Here is a 22,234-nt window from a genome sequence, read left to right on the forward strand (position 1 = left end):
ATAAGTCTTCTTGCTGCTATTCTGTTAACAAATGAAATATCTTTCTCACAGATATTTTTTCTTTCCAATCAGAATGCTGATTTAAAGAAACAGCTTCATGAACTCCAAGCCAAAATCACAGCTTTGAGTGAGAAACAGGTAGGGGCAAAAGGAGGGGGGGCATATTTTTAACATTGTGTTCTAAAGCTATGTCTGCTCGAGGCTTCTAGGAGAACTCCTATTTTTCCTCATGTGTGAAAATAAGTGTGGGCAGCCAGACTCAGTTTTAATTTTGTTTGAGCTCTGTTTATCTATTTTTATTTTTGGTTGAAATCAGTGTCTAGAGTATCCCATGGGTATATGTTACTGGCAAATATCTAAAAGCAATGTGCAGGCTGCTGTTAACTGTGTGAATTAAACTCTATAGCTTACCCATAGGGGAAAGAGGTAAAGAAAGTTAGTGGGAGTATGTGATAGAGAATCTTGTAGTGACTGGATGTGTCTTGTTAACCCGTTTTAAAGGCTTGAAATGCCATTTAACTTACTGTGGAGAAAATGGTTGTAAATAAATTACTCTAACTGTAGGTCTCCTATTCTCATTATCATCATACCTTTATATTCTTCTTTATTAGATAGTGACCTATCATGTAAAAAAAAACTTCGGCGGAACCTTGTTAGATTTATTTATATAAAAAGCAAGAGAAGAGCATCTTGCTTTTTTTCCCCAGGACATCTGGAAAGTGTTCTTTGGGATTTCTTGTGTGATGACCTCTCCTTCACCAATTCAGGCAGCTCCTGCCACCAGGTGGAGCGTGACAATTGATAGAGCTCTGAGTAAACGTCTGTGGTGTTCCGACAAAGCGTTTGTGTTCTTATTCCTTCTCCACCACCCTCCCTCTGGTGAAAAGGAGCAGTTTTCTGTCTTGGAGTAGGTGACTGTGTGTGAACCAAAAGGATGAGGTGATTTGCAATCGATAGTTCCTGCTCCTGCTAGTGACGTGTTACTGAAGATTTTTGACTGCATAGTTCTCAATAATTGATTTTTGTGTGGTTTTTTTAAACTTTTATTTCGTGAAATAATAGTAATAAGAGTAATTTACTCTTGGAGATTTCTGATTGCGTTTGTATTGTGTGTTCTAAGGGGCGAAAGAAATTTTGAGAACTATGTGGAACAGATACGAGTCACTAATGGTTCAGAATAGAATCTTTATCCAGGCTGCGTGAACGATGGCTTTTTTTCTCCCCACTCCTGTTCTTCTGCTTCTGCGTTTCCCCATCTTGTCTTCTCCAGAGACAGGAGGTATTTTAGATTAGGGAATTGCCAAGCTAAAATTGGGAGGAGGTAGCATGGTAGAGAACAATTTGTAAGGAAAAAATATAAACAGAGTTCGTTAGTATGTATTTGGCTCTGAAAGCGATTCACTTCTCTAAAGTCAAAATGATGTGTGTTAGTGAAAGTGTTCTAGCTTTGGAATTCTGTTAGCACTGAGCCGCCTTATAGTTTCAGGGTTAGTTTGACAAGATGCCAATGAATGACTCACTTTTGCTGAAAAATGCACGTGTTCCAGCAGGGAAAGAAGGTGAGAACTGATTAGTGGAGTAGGGAGTGGGGGATGTTGTCACAAAGTTAAGACAACCTAAGGCTACATTTGGGGAAAATGGGGCAATTGAAAAATTGTATTTATTTGAAATTATTGTTTGTCAGAATTGATGTAAAGATTTGGTTTATTTTTGTATCTTTTTATTCTTTAATTTCTTTTTCATACTAGGGGCCTCACTTAATAGAAAATTGCAACCATTTATGTTTATGTTCAGTAAGACGTTTCATCAAGTGGCAGACTCTGTCATCTGAACGAAGTTTGAGTTTTAGAAATTAGAATTTTAAAAAATGGGCCTGGCATCAGGAAAATCTTAGGTATAAAAGTAAAGAGAACAGAGTCAGAAGCTAAAATGCAATCTTGGCAATTGTTAAAAATTTGCTTAACTCTTAAAACAACCTTTTTGATAGAACAGAAAACATAACATTTTTAGGTAAGCTAGTTCTTGAAGGAAGCACAGCAATAAAGTTCAAAAGCTGGTCCTTCTTCAGACTTATTTCCGACACAAAACATTGATAATTGGTTTAAAATAGTTTTATTTTACAGCAGATGCCTGATGTTGAATGCCTAGCATTTTTCTTTTCCTTCTTAAAAGATCTACTTAAGCCTCTGGCAAAACACTGATTTGCCTTTTACTTTAATAACTAAAATCTGAATTACCTTACTCACATAACAACTATTTTAATTTAATATTAATTTTTTTTGGTTGTGAGAGAAATGCTAAATATAGCAAAGTTCAAAGAGTGCTATATTCCAGAATTAACTACTATTAATCCTTTGTCATTATTTGTTCTTATTTTTTTATCTGCATGCACTTCTCTGCAGTCATTTTTTTCTATATCCACTAGAAAACTTAATTTACACAAGAAATAGACGCATACATTCTTTTTTTTTTTTCTGTATTAAAAAAAAACAAACCATTGCAGATAGTCATTAATTCTTACGGTGGGCACTTACTTGTTCTTATTTGTTATTGCTACCTCAATCTTTGGTAATTTTTCAGTTTCCTCCTCAAGACTAATTGTGAAATGTTATGCTCCATTTGGGAAAATATGCTTTTTAGTGACCATCTCTCATGACTAAAACTCAGTGAACTTCATTGAGTTCTTGGTGAGAAAGTTCCATTGTTTTCAAACTGCAACTTGAGATTTCTGAATAAACTCTCCATTGCAGATTTTGAAGTCAGCCCCTTGACCCGCAGGGCTTTAATTTGCGGTTGACAGTTTTAACTCAGGAAATCTCCTGACTTGATTGGCTAAACAAATTATATGTTATGGAACCATTAAAAGTCATGGTTTCAAGAAGATGTTAATGATCCAGAGAGTGCTCGTGATAAAGCAAGTGAAAAACACATCAGCTTCCTGTGCATTACAGTCCTGTTTTTTAGTGTGTTGTATGTATATATATGTATGGAGGCATGTAAATACCTGGAAAACAGTGTCATGAAACGTTGGGAGGTGATGAATTTATGGGTAGTTTATTTTTTCTTTATAGTCTTAGTATATTTGCTTTATTCTCCACAATGAATATGTTTTCTTTTTATAACCAGACATAGACAAGAAACATTATTTTAAAAAATTTTAACACCAAACTTTTGTCTGTTTCAGGGAGAGTTAGCATTTAAATACCTACTGACATTCTCCTCATGTTATATGAACCACTCTAATCAGAGAATCCAGCTATTTCAAACACTAGTAATACTGAAGTGTGGAAGCAACTATTAATTTCTTTAACAGAGGTCATTCTCATTCGGCACCCCTCCCTCCTCAGTTTGGCACGACGTGCGGTCGGTCTTTTGCTTGTCAGAATAGAGGTTCTGATATTGGAGTCCCTCCATCTAGCTCCTTTACTCCTTACTCTGCTTTTATTCTGTTTCACTGCAGAAGCAGTCTTAACATCCCCAAATTTGTTGCTTGTCCCTGTGGTGACTCAGGCTTAAGTCATAGAAGTTGCGTCTTTGATTTCCCCTGCCTTGAACAGTTTGTTACCCAACCTCTCTTCACCTGGTGCTCTCCTGGCCGAGCGTTAGGTCACAGCTTAAATGTTACTGCTTCAGAGGACCTGTCCCTTAGACGCCTTCCTCCTGTCAAAATCAACTGTTTCTATTATAATCTCTTATTGAACCCTTCATTTTTCTTTCATAGCTGTGCCAGTTAGGATTAGGTTCAGCTGTGAATGACTGAAAACTAAAAATGAAAATGGCTTAAACAAGGTAGAATTTTCTTTCTCTCTTATGTAAAAGCCCTGTAGGTGTACGAGGACCGATGATAGTGGTTCCACAGTGTCAGGGAACCCAGGCTCCTCCTATTCTGTTGCTCTGCCACTCTCAGCGTGAAGCTTCCACATCATAGTCCAAAATACCAGCTCCATCTGGTGAGAAGGGGGAAAAACAACAAAAAGCAAGCCCTTTATTTTTAAGGATGCTTACTGGAAGTTGTATATACCACTTCCAATTAGATCCCATTGGTCAGAGCTTAGTCATGCGGGCCCTGCTAGGAGCAAGGAAGGCTGGAAAGCGTGGTCTATTCCAGGCGGCCATAGGCAGATAAAATTCAGGGACTCTGGTACTGAGTAAGACGGGGGAAAGAAACAATATTTCTGTCACAGTAGCTTATCACCATTTGTAACTACACATGTATAATAATTTTTTTTTAATATAGATCTTCTTCAATAGACTGTTAGTTTCGAGACGTTTTAAGGAACAGGGGCGCCTGGGTGCCTCAGTTGGTTAAGTGTCCAACTTCGGCTCAGGTCATGATCTCACGTGAGTTCAAGCCTTGCATTGGGCTCACTGCTGTCAGCTCAGAGCCTGCTTGGGATTCTCACTCTCTCCTCTCTCTCTCTGCCCCTCCTCTGCTCGTGCGCGCGCTCTCTCTCTCTCTCAATAAGTAAATAAACTTAAAAATAATTAAAAAAAAAAAGAAACCGTTTTAGGGAACATGTTTGTCTTATTTACTTCTTTATTCTGAGTATAGTATTTTGTATAATATTTAGCATAAAATAATATTTAGTACAGAAAAGCATTTGTATTTCTTCAGTGAATTATTTTATCCACTTTATCTTTTTCTCTATTTTTAGATAATTTTTTAATTTTAATTTTTTATTTAAAAAAACTTTTTTTTGAGAGAGCATGTCAGTGGGGGAGAGGGACAGAGGAAGAGGGAGAGAGAGAATCTTAAGCAGAATTTGTGGGAGCCTGCTTAAGATTCTCTCTCTCCCTCTTCCTCTGCCCCTCTCTCTTTCTCAAAAAAAAAAATAGTCTTGCTTTTTATGCCTTTTAAACTGAAAGTTTTATGAGCATTTTACATTTTTGAGTGTTTTTTTAACATTATTTTTATGGGTTCAAATATTTAGTGGTCTAGCTAGATTATAATGTAGTTACTCCTCTAATATTTGATGATAGGATGTTTCCAGGTTTTTTGCTATTGTAAATATTGCTGTGATTGACACACTTGTGTGTGAATCTGTTTCTCTCTGACTGCTTTTAGGATAAATTCTTAGGTGTGAGGTTACTGGGTGTATTTGTCAGCTATTGCTGTAATAGTTCTGCATAACAAACCAGTGTTTTTTTGAGTGGCTTACAACACACTGGGTCTGTATATCACATGGGGTATCCCTGATCTAGGCTGAGCGTGGCTGGACACATCTACTTCAGTTTGTGGGTTGGCTGGCCCTCCCTCCAGGCTGCAGGTTGGGTTAGATCTGTTCTATATGTGTTCATTCTGAGGCCTACCACAAAGGGGTGGCAGCCACCTGGAGCATCCCATTTCATGGTTTATCACCGAATACAAGAAGCAGGCCAAACTACCAAAATACATTTTAAGCCTCTCCTGGCCTCAAGACTGTTGACATCTCATTAGCCAAAACAAATCATGTGGCCAAGTCCTGGAAAGCTTCATGACAGAGGGTGTGGATGTATAATTTTGTACGAATATAAAGAATTGAGAACAATAATCCATCTACCGTAGTTGGTCAAAGTTAGTATAAAAGAAGTTTAGTATATTTAAAAACAACAGACTTTTACTACTTATTTCCAGATAGCCTCCAAAAAATGTTGTGTCAGATTAACAGCATATATGAGAGTACCTCATTTTTCCCAGGAGATACCCTGTAGGGGGAGAAAACATATTGCTAGGAGGATGGAGTAATAGGTATCTGATACTTCTCTGGAGGTGTGTTTTTCAAGCCATTTGTCCGTGGTATAGGTATTCCATAGTATTCCTTACAAACATTGTAGTTTTAGGATTTATTTTTCTTTTACCCTTTCTCCTATTTTTCTTGTTCCTTTTTAAAGAGGTAGACACCTTTATAGTCTTTGGTCTTTGCTACTGGATTGTTTTTCTGCTTCTGTGTTTAAAAATTATAGTCTCTATTCCATACAGATTGCTTAACCTAATACAAGATGAAATACTTTCCTGAGTTTAATAAATAGTTGCCATTTATGAAACCATTCTCATTTTAAATTTGAACATGTTTTACTAAAATGGATTCTGAAGCCTTTGGGAGAGAAGTTTCTGTTCCTGTCATAACTAATTATGTTTCTGATGCATAGAACAACATAATTTAAGCTAAGTAGGTGATTTGAACAATGGACTGTGGGGGGGGGGGAGGTGAAACTGGGAGTTTGATTCTATTCCTGATTCTGTAACAGACTATTTTGATAGATTTTGCGTTAGTAATTTAATATGTCTCCTTCCTTATTTATGGAATGCTTGGATAGTGCCTTTTAGGAATTAATGAACATGTATATCTTTTGAATGTACTGAATGTTTTTGGAGGTAAGTTCTGTTTAAATGGAAATTGTTAGCTTTAGTCATGGTGGTTAACTTCATCTCATATGGAACACCTTTACCCTTATATGTCAAGTACTCCTTTTGTTTTCAGGTACTACTTTTTTTTAAGGACTTAGAACATTTAATACAGTCAGGAGTAAGCACATCAGTGTAATACATAAACTGAGGCATGGACTGTGACTTAGCTATGATTATATATATAATTAATCAGTATCTGATTCAAGACTAGAATCCAGATCACTGTAGGTATTCTTTGTTTAGTTTTATTGAGTTAATTATATTCTTAAAGTACTCTGTGGACCCTTATCAAATGTTTTTTCAAAAAGGACGTTACGCACAATAGTTACATTGCCTTTACGTGTCATTGCCTTGGAGTCAAGTAGGTAAATTGGTTCTTGTTGTCTAATAATGGTAACCTGATACATGACTACCTCCAGCCTCTGATGCCAGTGACCGTAGAATGTTACCTGTTCTCATTCATAATCAAACTAGTGGCATATCACATTAAAATCTAGAGTTGTTATTTTCTTAGAGTAGAGATCCTTGAATTATGATGGGAATCTGACCTCATCTTTGTCCAAAGCTTAGGAGTTCCCTAGGGTTTAGTCAAGTTCATCCCTCCTGCACAATTATTTATGGGAAACCATTGGTCCAGTTGTTTGTTGAGTTTCCTGCCTCTTGTGTACATAGGACATCAGCTTCTTCTCCCTGTTGTTTTTTAAACCTTCATCTTGGAGTACAGTTGTCACTGTTGCCAGGATTGTACCTAACTAATCAAGATATGATTATCTCTTTAAGATAGAGAAGCTTGATGAAGTTATTCATATTTTAATAATGCGTGCCATGTTATTATAGAACATTTTACCTCAGTGTGATGGAGGAAATAAGTAAGTTGGTGATTTCTACCAAATGCAGCAGTCTGCTTCTCTTAGTAGGTTAGGGCAATCTTCTCAGTTCGTTTAATCATTTATTTTTGATGCTGGCAAATGGAATGACTTTTTTTTTTTAAGTTTATTTATTTATTTTGAGAAAGACAGCACATGAGCAGGGTAGGGGCAGAGGCAGAGGAAGAGGGAAAATCCCAAGCAGAGGGATTTTCCCAAGAGGGAAAATCTCTGTGCTGTCAGTGTGGAGCCCAGTGTGGGGCTTGATATCACAAACCACAAGATTGTGACTTAAGCTGAAATCAAGAGTCAGATACACAACTGACTGAGCCACCCAGGTGCCCCTAGAATGACTCAAAACAATTTTTTTTAAATGTTTATTCATTTTTGAGAGACAGAGACAGAGTGTGAGTGGGGGAGGGGCAGAGAGAGAGAGAGAGAGAGAGAGAGAGAGAGAGAGAGGCAGAATTCAAAGCAGGCTCCAGGTTCTGAGCTGTCAGCACAGAGCCCAACACAGGGCTCAAACCCACAAACCGTGAGATCGTGACCTGAGCCGAAGTCAGACGCTTAACTGACTGAGGCACCCAGGTGCCCCTGGAATGACTTTTTAAATTCAATTTGAGGGGTGCCTGGGTGGCTCAGTCGGTTTAAGCCTCCAACTTCAGCTCAGGTCATGATCTCACCTTTTGTGAGTTCAAGCCCCGCATTGCATGGGGCTCTCTGCTGGTAGCTCAGAGTCCACTTCAGATCCTCTGTCTCACTCTCTCTCTCTGCCCCTCCCCTCCTCTAGCTCACTCTCTCTCAAAGATAAAATAAACATCTACAAATAAATAAATTTGAAATTCTTAATGCTTGTCATCAGATGTTACATTAAACTTGACACTAAACTACTAGAATCTATTGTATTTTCCCCCTTCTTTGCTCATTTCTTAATTATCAAAGAGCATTTGCCTCAAGCAGTGAAAGTCTGGTCAAAGTCCAAGCTTGTGGAACTTTTCCCAAACCCTGTATTTAGGGACTCTTTACTTTGACTCTTTGAAGAATATTAAGCTAACTTTTGACTGGTAGGATGTTGTGCACAACAAATGCTTATTTAACAGCCTTTGTCAGCATAATTCTGACTTCATTATTCTATATTAGGAAATTAATTTGTGCTTTTAAATATTCTATTCCTTTCAATTTATTCCCTTCTCCCTAGGATCTGTGTTTTTTTTGTTTGTTTGTTTTTTTCAAACAAAATCTTAGAATCTCTATCATTCTAAGATTCTGACTCTTCTGTTTATTCTGCACACATTCATTGTGACTTTTCTATAGCGAAAAGCATGGTACCAGGTCCACGGAGGGTACAAAGATTGAAAATCTTGCAAATAACATATCCGATAAAGGTTAGTATCTGAAACACATAAACAACTTATAAAACTCAGCACCAAAAAAACAAATAATCCAATTAGAAAATGGACAGAAGACACGAACAGACATTTCTCCAAAGAAGACATCCAGGTGACCAACAGACACATGAGAAGATGCTCAACATCACTCATCAGGGAAAAGCAAATCAAAACCACAGTGAGATAGCACCTCCCATCTGTCAAAATGTCTAAAATCAAAAACTCAAGAAACTACAAATGTTGGTGAGGTTGTGGAGAAAAAAGAACCCTGGTGCACGGTTGGTGGGAATGCGAAGTGGTGCAGCCACTGTGGAAGACCGTATCGAGGTTCCTTAAAAAATTAAAAATAGGATGACCCTATGATCCAGTAATCTCACTACTATTTACCCCAAAATATGAAAACAATAATTCAAAGATATATGCACCCCTGTGTTTACTACAGCATTATTTACAGTAGCCAAATCATGGAAGCAGCCCAAGTGTCCACCGATAGGTGAACGGATAAATATGTGGTTGATACATGAATGGATAAAGATGTGGTTTCAGCATACAGTGGGATGTTACTCAGCCATAAAAAAGAACAAAATCTTGGCATTTGCAACAACATGGATGGACCTAGAGAGTATAATGCTAAGTGAAATAAGCCAGTCAGAGAAAGGCAAATACCATATGATTTTACTCATATGTGGAATTTAAGAAACGAGACAAAGGAAAAAAAAAACAACAAAACAAGACCAACCAATAAACAGACTCTTTTTTTTATTTAAAAAAAAATTTTTTTTTTAACGTTTATTTATTTTTGAGACAGAGAGAGAGCATGAACAGGGGAGGGGCAGAGAGAGAGGGAGACACAGAATCTGAAACAGGCTCCAGGCTCTGAGCTGTCGGCACAGAGCCCAACGCGGGGCTCGAACTCACAGACCGTGAGATCATGACCTGAGCCGAAGTCGGACACTCAACCGACCGAGCCACCCAGGCGCCCCTAAACAGACTCTTAACTATAGAGAACAGATGGTTATCATACGTGAGGTGGGTAGAGTAATGGGTGAAATAGGTAAAGGGGATTAAGAGTCCCCTTTGATGAGCACTGAGTAATATATGGAACTGTTGAATCACTGTATTGTATACCTGAAACTAATGTAACACTATGTTAACTACCCTGGAATTAAGATTTAAAAAAAAAAAAATCTTGCAGTGTTACTTCTCTGTGATTGGCTATCACCTATAAGATGTTCAAGCTCATTAGCGGTGATGCCTTTAGCAGCTCATTCTTGATTGATTCTCTTGTATCCTTTCCTGCTTTATATACTCCAGAAATTCCGGGTGTCACCTATATTTACTGGGCTTACTCAGTTCTCTACGCCTTTACGTATGCTATTCTCTACAGCCGGAATTCTCTTTCCCCTTTACCTGGTAAATTCCTTATCCTTTGAAGACCCAGTGTAAGCAAAGATCCTCTAGAAAGTTTTCCTTGACTTCTTGCCACTCTCCAGGCAAAGCCAGATACTCCTCTTCTGTGTACTCACGGCGTTTGTGTCCACCTCTCTTATTTGTACCCAGTGCACTGTGTTGTAATTATTTGTAAGCTCCTTGAGGAGAGAGAATGTGTCCTGCTCATATTTGTACCCCTCAAGGCTAGCGTGGTAGATACGTAGCAGTTGTTTTGGAATGTATTAAATCATTATGCTTTCAGGAAGCTAGTAGTCTAGTAAGGTGGCCTGTGATGTGATGGCCTAGTGTGATGGCCTGTAATGGCTAATGCATTTTACCATTAAAAGATTTCCCATTCAAATAGTTCAACTTCCTGTCTTTGAGAAAAAATATTCTCAATAGTTTCCTACCTGAGTGTTTTAAGAGTATTCAATAACATATTAAACTATTTCAATTCAGAGCAGCTTTATCTTGGTTTCAGAAAAGAAAAACTTTTATAAAGTGAAGTAGTATAAACCAGTAAATGAGTCAGGCCATCAGTCTGGAAACCTGATCTATCTAGACAGTCTTCTCTGTGGTGTTGCTACATCAGTTATCTCTGTCTGTTGTACCTTCTTTGAGTTCTCTTTAGGCTTTTTCTCCCGACCTTCTAACACATGCTTACATCTCTTTTATCCTCTTAAATAACAAAAATTCCTCTGTTTCTTAATTTCTTTCTGCAGTTGCCCTCTCTGTCCTTTTATTATTAATGTTCCTAAAAGTTTCATCTCTATTGTTTTTATCCTGGTCTGCATTTGATGTTGCTTTTTCCTAACTTCCAACCCTTTACAACCCACTGCAGTCAGTTTCCGTCCTCATTCTCTTCTAGTGAGCTCACTGAAACTTGCAGTAACAAAATTGCCAGATCTAAAGTACATTTTTTTTTCACTTCATTTTACTTGAACTAATTGTAGCATTTCGGATTAATGACCATTTTCTTCTTCAGAGAACCAAGAACCTTCCTTTCCTGGTTTTTTGACCTCTTTGAGTGCATCTACTCACTTTCCTTATTAGGTACTTCCTCCTCAGCCTACCCTTTAAAAATTTATATCCTGTGGTGTTTCATCCTTGATTTCTTTTTCATCTTGCTCTGTTTTCCCTCTGTGGGTGACATACAGCTTGAAACCACCACTGGGTGACACCTCCACATCTTTATTTCTTCTTCCTCTCTCTCCAGATCTCCAGATAGATATGCATTGTCAGCTTCTGCCAATTGGATGTCCCAGAGCTCCATATTCTCCAGATGGAACCCCAAATCCACCCCCTTTAAATTCTGCTTCTCTTGCTTTTTGGTTAATGACACTCCATTTGTCCAGTGGCCACACGAAACCTGGAAGTCATCATGGGCTTTTTGTCTCTCTCTCAGTCTCTCATCATAATTACAAAGTCCTATTTATTCAGTCTCCTTACCACATTGCCCATGGCATACTTCCTTTCCATGACATTCCCTTGTATCCAGTCCCTATCTTTTATCATCCAGCTTTTCACTATTATCAGGAAGATATTAAATACAACCCTTGTATGTTGGCTTTTCTGCTTGTGATGCTTCAGTAGCTCCCTTTGCCTTAGGCTCTAGGAAAAAATCCAAACTCCTTATGGTGGCTCTGAAAACCCTTCATTATCTCACCCATAAGCCTCTCCATTGAACTCATATATACACCTTGTCCTCCAGACTTGACACATACTTAAGTTTTCTTGGTTATGTTCTATTGTTTCTTTGACCTAGAATATTCTTTCCTATCTTCTTTGTTTAGTACTAAATCTGGGGTAATCTTCTATCCTTTGACTTGGCAGGCTCCTTTACAGGGCAATATAGTACAGAAATACCCACACATGAAAAATTGGAAACAACTACAAATATATCAGTGTGCATTAGCAAGTAATACATAAGAGTTAACAATATATGCATATTATGAAGTACTTAACTGAATGGAAAGATGAATGGAAGATTAAAAAACAAATTGTAAAACATGTACAGTATGATTTATTATTTAAAATACAAAATATTAAAAAATCATTTGTGTATATGCATTTGTGGTCATTTATACTTGAAAATATGTGGGAAAAATTCTAGATTATCTAGAATGGTTTGCATGGAGCTGTTAACAGTAATTTCCTCTCAGAAGTGTGGGATTCAAGAAAGGTGACCAAGGTAGCTGGCACTTTTTAACTTTCTATACTCTTATTGTTTGTATTTTTTGTAAGGAACATATTAGTTTTTTGAACTACTGAAGTAATATAAGTATAGAAAACTACACATATATGTATATATATTTATGTGTATGTATATATGCTCAATACATTTTTACAAGCTAAAACACCTGGATAACTAGCACCCATGTCAGTATCAGATGTTTTACCCATTACTACAGAAACTTTTTTGGGTTTTCTTCAGTTCACTCCAGTTCCCTTCCACCAGAGAAACCACTGTCATGACTTCTAAAAGCATAGATCAATTTTGCCTACATATGAAATCACATAGGGTATACTCTTATGTCTTTCTTATTTTGTTAAACATTGTGTTTATGAGAGTACATCCGTTTCTTTGGCAGTTTTTAAAAAAATGTTTATTTTGACATGTAAGAATCATATGAAGTTGTCCTTTGAAATTTTAGAGAGAAAAAGTTTAGGGGCGCCTGGGTGGCTCAGTCAGTTGAGTGACCGACTTTAGCTCAGGTCATGATCTCACGGTTTGTGAGTTCGAGCCCCGCGTCGGGCTCTGTCTGTGCTGACAGCTCAGAGCCTGGAGCCTGCTTCAGATTCTGTGTCTCACTCTCTCTCTGCCCCTCCCGCACTCATGCTCTGTCTCTTTCTGTCTCAGAAACACTAAAAAAAAAAAAAAAAAAAAAAAAAAAGAAAGTTTTTTTTCTCCTGGATATACCCATCCCTAACATATTTTGGCATAGTTAAATGCTTTCTTTTGTGAATCAGTAGCTCCTTGCTCTGTTCCTCTTATCACATTTAACTGTATGTTTATCTCCCTTCTAGATTGGGAGTCTCTACGAACTGCATTCCTTTCACCCTTAAAACCCAGTGTATACCTAGTGCTTCATGCATAATGGAACTTAAACATTTGTTAGAGAAAAGCAAGCAGTTCTAATCCTGACTGTGCCACTTACTGACTGGCCTTGTGTCTGTTGAATTTTCTCTGAACTGGCTTCCTCATCTGTAATTATGGGCATTATAATTGTGTCAGTTCGGACGCTTTTAGCCGTATGTAACTGAAAGGCTAACTAAAAGTGGCTAAACAATAACTGGACTTACTAATTCACCTAATAAGTTGCTAGAGTTGTCCAGTTCAGCAGCTTAGGAACACCATGAGAACCCACGTTCTGGTCCTCTTTCTGCTCTGCCTCCGTCAGCGTGTCAGCAGACATTGCTCATGGTCATTGTTGTTATGTCCAGGCTTTATATACTCACCAATGAACATTGCAGGGCAAAAAAAGGACTAGTTATTCGTAAGTGTCTCTTTTTAAGAGACATTTTTTAAGGCCCTTCAACAGACTTTGCATTTCATTGACCATTTTTGTCACATGCCAGTGACTGATGTATGTTCTAGAGCTGAGGATTCACCTCTCAAACATTCTGAGGCTAGACACCCAAACAGAATTGGTTTTTGCTAGTAAGGAAGGAGAAGGGATAGAGAATAGTGGATGTTGAAAAAGCAGTCAACAGTGTCTGTCTCCATCTATCACTGTAACAGTTTTCTCTACTAATGTAAATTAATAATAATGTACATCTGAAGATGTATGAATCCTCAAATACTGTAAAGTTAAAATTTCCATTAATGCTTCTTACTGGTTTTGTGGATTATTTTTAGAAAAGTCTCCCTTTGTCACCCTAGCTTTAGGGCAAGGAATACAAAAATAATTTTGCTCTTTGCCAAAGCAATATATTATAAGAAGGTAAATCTGTTATAGAAAATAATGTAATTTATTTCAAATGTGAGCTATACAAATTATTTTTGAAATTGTTTGATATTTAAAATACTTGTTTATAAACTATATCATCACCATTGTTATTAATATTAATATTCCATGCCTTTGAAGCATGGCAGCCTGGATGTCCCTTTGTTAACAATACTTTCACACCTATGTGATTTCGGAAAACCAAAGTTTGTCAAATCCCGATGGTACTTATGGATTTCAGTTTTTTAAAATGTTGAACACTATAAATGAAGGCCAGATCACAGATTCCTGCATTTCTTTTTCCCAGCAGATGAGGGTGAGAGAACCAGACAGAAAAAAGTAGTTTACTCTTGGGCTGCTGTTTACTCATGGTAGCTGGTTAGAGAGGTGCCCTGTAAAATTATCTTCACACAAGACATGTTCCCCAAAGTTGATTTAAGTTGATTCAAAGTTTCCTCTGAACTCAGGAAGCAAATGTTTGTGTCAATCAGCAGGGATTGGCTAACCTCTCTCCGGCTAGCTCTATCTGAAAATGACAGCGATTATTAGTTTCTGTCGGTTAAGCACCAAACATTCCTTTGCTCTGAAAAATGAGGCCTTAGAAATCTTCAACTGATGTGTTTAATTTGTCACCTTTTCTCCTACTCCCATCTCCATCACCTTTTAAAAAACCTTTCTACCTTTTGCCAAAACAAATTACATCATTTTGACTAAGAAGACAACTAAAGGTAGAGATCAATTCTGAACCTAGTTCTTTTAATGAGCAGTGAATGATTATTGCTGATCTCATTTTATCCAGTGCTTCTGTCATCTAATATAGTAATTGGAAAAGAAATTAGTACTCCTTTCCTGTGGAGTCAGGAAGCACAGATAAACTTATCCTGAAAAGTTATAATGCCTGAAGGAAAAGCATTCAGTGAAATTGGGGAGTGTGTTAATTGACAGAACTTAAGATTTGTTTTCCTGAGCATGTATCTCATTTATTACAGATTGTAGTAATTGGTCATGCATTTGAGACAAATTTGTAGAAGATTGTGAGTTAATCCACCTTTTAATTAGAGGGGCACCTGGGTGGCTCAGTTGGTTAAGCATCTGACCCTTGATTTCAGCTCAGGTCATGATCTCACGGTTCATGGAATCCAGCCCCACACTGATGGTGACAGCGTGCTAATGGTGTGGAGCTCCCTGCTGACAGTGTGGAGCCTGCTTGGGATTCTCTCCCTCTTTCCCTTTCCCTCTGCCCCTCCCCTGCTCACGCTCTCTCTTTTTCTCTCGAGAATATATAAATTAAGGAAAAATCTGGAGTGACCTCAGGCAAGAGAAACAAAAGCAAAAGTAAACTATTGGGATGACACTGAAATAAAACCTTCTGCATGGCAAAGTAAACCATCAACAGAATGAAAAGGCAGCCTACTGAGTGAGAGAATGTATTTGCAAATGGTATGTCTGATAAGGAGTTAATATCTAAAATACGTAAAGAATTTATGCAACTCAACACCAAAAAACCAAAAAATCCCATTTAAATTGGCAGAGAACCTTGAATAGACATTTTCCCAAAGACATGCAGATGGCCATCAGACACATGAAAGGAGGCTCAACATCACTAACCATCAGGGAAATGCAAATCAAAACCACAATGAGATATCACCTGATATCTGTCAGAATGGCTAGAATCAAAAAGACAAGAAGTGTTGGAAAAGATGTAAAGAGAACTTCCTCGTACTGTTGGTGGGAATGTAAATTGGTACAGCCACGGTGGAAAAACACTATCAAGGTTCCTCAAAAAATTAAAAATAGAAATAGCATACAATCCAGTAATTCCACTACTGGGTATTTGCCCAAAGAAAACAAAAACACTAATCCAAAAAGATATGTGCACCTCTGTGATTATTGCAGTATTATTATGATAGGCAAGATATGGAGACAACCCAGGTGTCCATCGACAGAGGAGTGGATGATAACACACACACACACACACACACACACACACACACACACACTGGAATATTACTCAGCCATAAATAAGAATGAGATCTTGCCATTTGTGACAACATAGATAGACCTAGAGGGTATAATGGTAAGTGAAACAGAGAAAGACAAATACCATATGATTTCACTTCATGTGGAATCTAAAGAATGAAACAAATGAACAAACAAAAAGCAGAAACAGACCCATAAATAAAACAAACTGATGGTTGCCAGAGGGGAGAGGAGTGGGAAGCACAGACTTCCAGTTATGGAATGAGTAAGTCACAGGGGCAAAACAGAACATAGGGCATCTAGTCAATGGTATTGCAAGGATGTTGTATGGTGACAGATGGTAGGTACACTTTTGGTGGGCATAGCATAACATATAGACTTGTCAAATCACTGTTTTAAATACCTGAAACTAATGTAACATTGTGTGTCAGCTATACTTCGGTTAAAAAATTTTGGAGCAAAATCTCCCAGATTATTACTCATACCTTAAAACCCCCAACTAAAGTCAAGGTAGGCAAAAATAACAGTTGGAAGCCATTTATAAACACCTGTCACAAAAGCTTCTGAAGACCTACTTTTCCTGCTCCGATTTCTGTTTGTCGTAGATGTGAGTTTATCAGACGAGACACTTTTTGCAAGCTATCAGAAGTGTTGCCCCTGCTGCTAATAGCAGAATGCTTTTTAGGTTTTCGGTATCCCTTTTTCATGGCTCCCCTTTCCCTTTTTATTTGCTTAACTGTCTTCTGTAGGTATAAAGCATTTTATAGCCATCACTTCTGAAGAGAAATTGATTAGTTCTCCAAAGATGCAAAGACTAGTATGATTCTCTAGAGCAGGGATTGGCAAACTATGGCCTGCACCTGGGCCAAATCTGGCCGCCTGCCTGTTTTTGTAAATAAAGTTATTGGAACACAACCGCATCTTTCATTTACATATTGTCTGTGGCTGCCTTTGTGCTACAATGGCAGAATTGAGTAGTTGTGGCAAAGACGTAGCTGTTTATAGAAAAAGTTTGCCAAACATTACTCTAGAGAAATTTAACCAGAGAGAAACTTGATTCAGAGATACTAGGCGCAGTAGAACAGTCTAGGGCAGGAGGGAGTGCGACGCTGCAAATGAGAAGACCCTCTTATGTCGGCCCCACAGTTTTCTTTCTTTTTCTTTTTTTAAAACTGTTTATTTTGAGAAAGAGAGAGAATGTGTGAGCAGGGATGGGGCAGAGAGAGAGAGAGAGAAAAAAAGAATCCCAAGCAAGCTCCACACTCAGCACAGAGACTGACTTGGGGATCAATCTCACAACCGTGAGATCATGACCTGAGCCAAGATCAAGTTGGACACTTAACCCACTGTGCCACCCAGGTGTCCCCAGCCCCACAGTTTTCAATTCATTTTTAGTGCCTCATTTTTTTAAATACCTCTTTTATTTTGGATACTTTTTCTCTCTCTTATTCCCATTTTCCCTCTCTCTTCTAGATTTATTGAGGTGTAATTAATATGAAATAAACTCACACTTTTAAAAGGGTTTAGTTCTTGACAGGGTGAAACCATCAAATCAAGATAATGAGCATATCTGTCACCTCTAAAAGTTTCCTTGTATCCCTTGGTAATCTCTCCCTCCCTTCTTCTCACCCCCCAGCCACATCCCCAGGTAAACATTAGTTTGCTTTTTGTCACTATAGATTAACTTTACGTATTTTAGAATTAAAAAAAATTTTTTTTAATTTTAGAGAGAGAGCAAGAGGGGGAGTGAGGGGCAGAGGGAGAGAAAGAGGATCTTAAGCAGGCTCCATGCTCAGTGCGGACCCTGACACGGGGCTTCATCCTTTGACCCTGGATCATGACCAGAGCTGAAATCAAGAGTCAGATGCTCGAGGAGCTGAGCCACCCAGTGCCCCCATATTTTAGAATTTTAATAAATATGCATATACAGTATCTACTCTTTGGACTGTTTCTAGTTTTTAGCTATTAGAAACAAAGCTATTATGAACATACATATATAAATAAGCCTTTGTGTGGAGAGATTCTTTCATTGCTCTAGGTGTGGCTGGGTGGTGTGGTAGGTGTATTTTTAACTCTAAAGAAACTGCCAAAATGTGTACCATTTACATTCCCACCAACAGTGTATGATAAGAGTTTTAGTTACCCCATCCACATCCTTAGTCCTTCTTAAATACAAACATAACAGCCAAGAATCCCAGGTATATAAGGGAAGCCACTAAAATGAGAATCAAAACACACCCAGAAAATTGGAAGGGACAGTTCAAAATAACTATGATTTTAGATCCTCATATCAGTAAGAGAACATAATGCATCTTTGAAACAAGAACAGGATGTTAAGAAGAAGGGAACAATTAGAAAACAAAAAGAATTCTTGATGATAAAAACAGGTTTCAAAGATGAAATTGGAATAATTTCTCAGTAAATGGAAGAGATGAAGGGATCAATGATGGAAGAGAAAAATTTTGGAGCATCGCACCAGAAAGTCTACTTCCTGACCAAGAGAACAGAAAATGGAGAAGAGAAAATTATCCAATAACTAATGCGAGGAAATTTCTCAGAACTGAAGACCATACGTTCCAGATTAATAGAATTTACCCCCATACCAACAGGCGCGTCAATGCAAAACTTATGAACAACAAACAGGAATAGGATTTTAAAAGCTTCCTCAGAGGGAAAAAACAGTTGCAAACAAGGACTGGGAATAGATGACATCAGACTTCTCAGTGGCAACACAGGAAACTGGAATGTGGAATGATGCTTTTGAAATTCTGGAAAACAGTAATTTGCAATGTGGAATTCTGTATCCAGTCCAACTCTTGATCAAGTCTGAAGGCATAATAGAGACATTGTAGACACACAAGGTCATAAGACTTACCTCCTTACAAGAAAACGAACCTGTAAAGATGAAGCCGTGGATCCAGAAAACAAAGAATCCAATAAAAAGAGAGATGAAGAAAATCCCGTTTGATGAATGAAAGACCCAGATGACTGTTACACAACAGGTTTAGAGACCCGCCAGTTTAGTTTGGACAGGGTGGAGGTCTCTGGGAAAGATGTAGCCAACGAAAAAAATAGACTGATACATTCTGTGATGTGGGTTTTTTTATATTTTTATTTTTTAGTGTTTGTTGTTTATTTTTAACGTTTATTTATTTTTGAGACAGAGAGAGACAGAGCATGAACAGGGGAGGGGCAGAGAGAGAAGGAGACACAGAATCGGAAACAGGCTCCAGGCTCTGAGCCATCAGCCCAGAGCCCGACACGGAGCTTAAACTCACGGACTGTGAGATCGTGTCCTGAGCCGAAGTCGGACGCTCAACTGACTGAGCCACCCAGGCACCCCTGTTTATTTATTGTTAAGAGAGAGCGAGAGGGGGAGGGGCAGAGAGAGAGGGAGACAGAATTTGAAGTAGGCTCCAGGCTCTGACCTGTCAGCACAGGGCCCAATGCGGGGCTAGAACTCAGGAACCTCAAGATCATGACCTGAACCGAAGTTGGAGACTCAGCTGACTGAGTCACCCATGTGCCCCTCTATGATGTGTTTTGAGCCATCAGTTAGAGAGGTTTTATAGCTTCTTTGGAGAGCATGGGGAAGAACTAATGATGGGAATAGAGAAAACCAAGCAAATAACAAAGCAAAGCATTTTCAGTTCCAGGAACAACACAATGTACAAGAAAAGTATAATCAGTGTATACCAATTGTCTCATTGATTAATGTTATTTACGTAATTCTAATAATACAAACCTTAAATATGGATTTAATTGAAAATTGTAGTATGACTGTAATGGTAGTAGGGGATAGGACGAGAGAAAGTAGTGTAAGAACTAAATTTCACTTATCTGTAGTAGGAATTCAGTAGGTAATGATAAACGTGAAAAATTGGGAAATCACAATGAGTATGTATTTTATTTTATTCATGTATGTATGTATGTATGTATGTATGTATGTATGTATTTATTTTAAGTGAGAGAAAGGAGAGTGCATGCACACAAGTGGGAGAGGGACGAAGAGAGAAGGGGAGAGAGAGAGAGAATCCCAAGCAGGCACCTCACTGTCAGCCTGGAGCCCAGTGTGGGGCTCGAACTTACAAACCTGCCAGATCATGACCTGAGCCGAAGTCAGATGCTTAACTGACTGAGCCACCCAGGCGCCCCTTATTTATTTTTAAGGTAGTTTTTTTAAAAGTTTATTTATTTATTTTGAGAGTGCGGGAAGGGGAGGGGCAGGGAGAGAGGGAGAATCCCAAGCAGGCTCTGCATTGTCAGCGAACAGCCTGACGTGGGACTTGAACCCACAAACCATGAGATTGTGACCTGAGCTGAAATCAAGAGTTGGACGCTTAACCAGCTCAGCCACCCAGGTGCCCCAATGAGTATATGTTTTAAAATAAGAAGATAAAATACCTGAAGAAATCTCTTAAAGATTTGTAAGTGGTTTCCTGAAAGGAACAGAAGAACTAGAGATTTGGAGAGAGTTGGTACAAGGGACTGCTATTTGTATTCTAAGTCTTGCATTACGATCTTTTAAAGTTGTGTGTATGTATTACTTCAATTAAAAAATTAGAAGAATGGAAGTTGACTTGGCATTAGATAGGATGTTTAGTCTTTGTGGGGTACCCTGGATTCCTGAGGCATATCATCCTGATTAAGTCTTTGGCCTTCCACTCGTCCCCAAACTGCTGGGGTCTCTGCTTGGGCCCAATTCTCCCTTGCCATTTTTCTTAGTACAAGGCACACACAACTCTGCAGTTTGGTTAAGACAGTCCTTAGGATTTTACCAGAGAGATGAACACGTCCTTGGGTTGCGTTTCTCTTCTGGGCAGAGAATAGATGTCGGCTCTGATAATGATAATAATATAAAACATAATAAATGCCTGTTACTACGCATGAGTTTAGCCTCATGGGATATTCTGTCTCTTCTGCCCTTACACTGATTGATACCTTCTGGTACCATACTCAGCCCAGAAACTCTAAACTCCACGAGGCCAGGGATTTTTACTTGTTTGTTCATTAATGTATTGACTCTCAGTCAACATTTGTTGAATGAATGAATATTCCCCAAATTATTTAAATTCTGGCAAATGTGTACCTAGAGCCTACTCTTGCTGAGCTTAGGCTTTTTTAGGGAATATGGATCTGTCAGCAATTACAATAAATTTGAAGTCAGAATATGCAGGTACCCAGAGAGGTGAGACTCTTTGGGTGAGAATAACTTCTGGAAGCCTTCAGAAATGAGCTGATACTGGAGTTGAATGTTGAAGGATGAGTAGCAGTTTGCTAGGTGGGCAGATGTCTTCAGGCGGAAAGAAGAGAGCGTGCAAAGGTATGGGAACAGCGAAGCATATTCAGGGACTACAAGTAGTCAGGATCACTAGAGCAGAGGTTCTTTCAGGTGCGGATTAGAAGGTGAGCTTGTATGGCTTGAAAACAAAGCACTTTGCACTATTATTTTCCTTACTTTTCACGTTTAACATTGTAGTGTTAGTAATAGTGCAGTTATATAGCACTTACTATTTGCCAGACGCTTCTCTGTGTGCTTTAAACACACTACTTTAATCATTGCCGTGACCCTAGGAGGTACAGGTATTGTTATCCCCATTTTATGGATGAGAGGTTAAGTCACTTGCTCAGGGTCACAGAGCTGGTAAATGGTAGAGCTGTACATGAATCCGGGCCATATGGCTCAGACTGCTTGAATTTCAAATAACATCAAAGAAAAATATGAGGTTACCTTTATTCAGAGGGGTGGATGGATAGATTTACTGGTTGAGAACATTATTACAGATCGTGAAGTGAGAGGGAGAACATTGGGAAGTATAAAAATAAGACAAACCTAGATCACAAGGGGGCCTTACGTACCCATTTCTTTGACTTTTATTTGATCTGCTTGTTCAGGGCAGCTCGATTTCTGAAGTTTGCTCTGTCTGAATCTTTACTAAATGATAAATAATGACTGGGAGGTCATCTTTCCTTTCCACCTCAGTGGAATGAAGACCTTCCTCCTCAAATCCATCTACTCACAAATAGTCTCTGTTGTTTAATGTCACTGAGTTAATAGTTAAATAAAAAAATTAGTTACCACAGTATAACTGTATGTGTGTATGTGTGTGTGCACGTGCACATCCCTTAGCTGTAAAAGGAGACTAAAATATTGGTGCTGGGGGTTGTAGTCTATCATGTCTTTCAACATTTTATTTCATTTTTAGAAAAGTCATGAATGTTCATTTGGAAAAT

General features: G+C 38.3%; 1 protein-coding gene across 22 annotated transcripts in view; it reads left to right on the top strand.

The window, feature by feature from the left end:
• Positions 1–22,234, top strand: part of PHF21A (PHD finger protein 21A) — a 191,782-nt gene that overhangs the window by 42,595 nt on the left and 126,953 nt on the right. For 14 of the 22 annotated variants that reach the window (XM_053203252.1, XM_027072797.2, XM_027072793.2 and 11 more), the window contains one exon: positions 52–138. In XM_053203252.1, coding sequence (XP_053059227.1) covers positions 52–138 — 87 coding nt within the window. The remainder of the gene's footprint in view (positions 1–51; positions 139–22,234) is intronic. The other 8 variants (XM_027072798.2, XM_027072808.2, XM_027072805.2 and 5 more) reach the window with 1 other exon arrangement.

Source organism: Acinonyx jubatus, chromosome D1, assembly GCF_027475565.1.
Source record: "Acinonyx jubatus isolate Ajub_Pintada_27869175 chromosome D1, VMU_Ajub_asm_v1.0, whole genome shotgun sequence".
In the NCBI taxonomy this organism is placed as follows: domain Eukaryota; kingdom Metazoa; phylum Chordata; class Mammalia; order Carnivora; family Felidae; genus Acinonyx; species Acinonyx jubatus.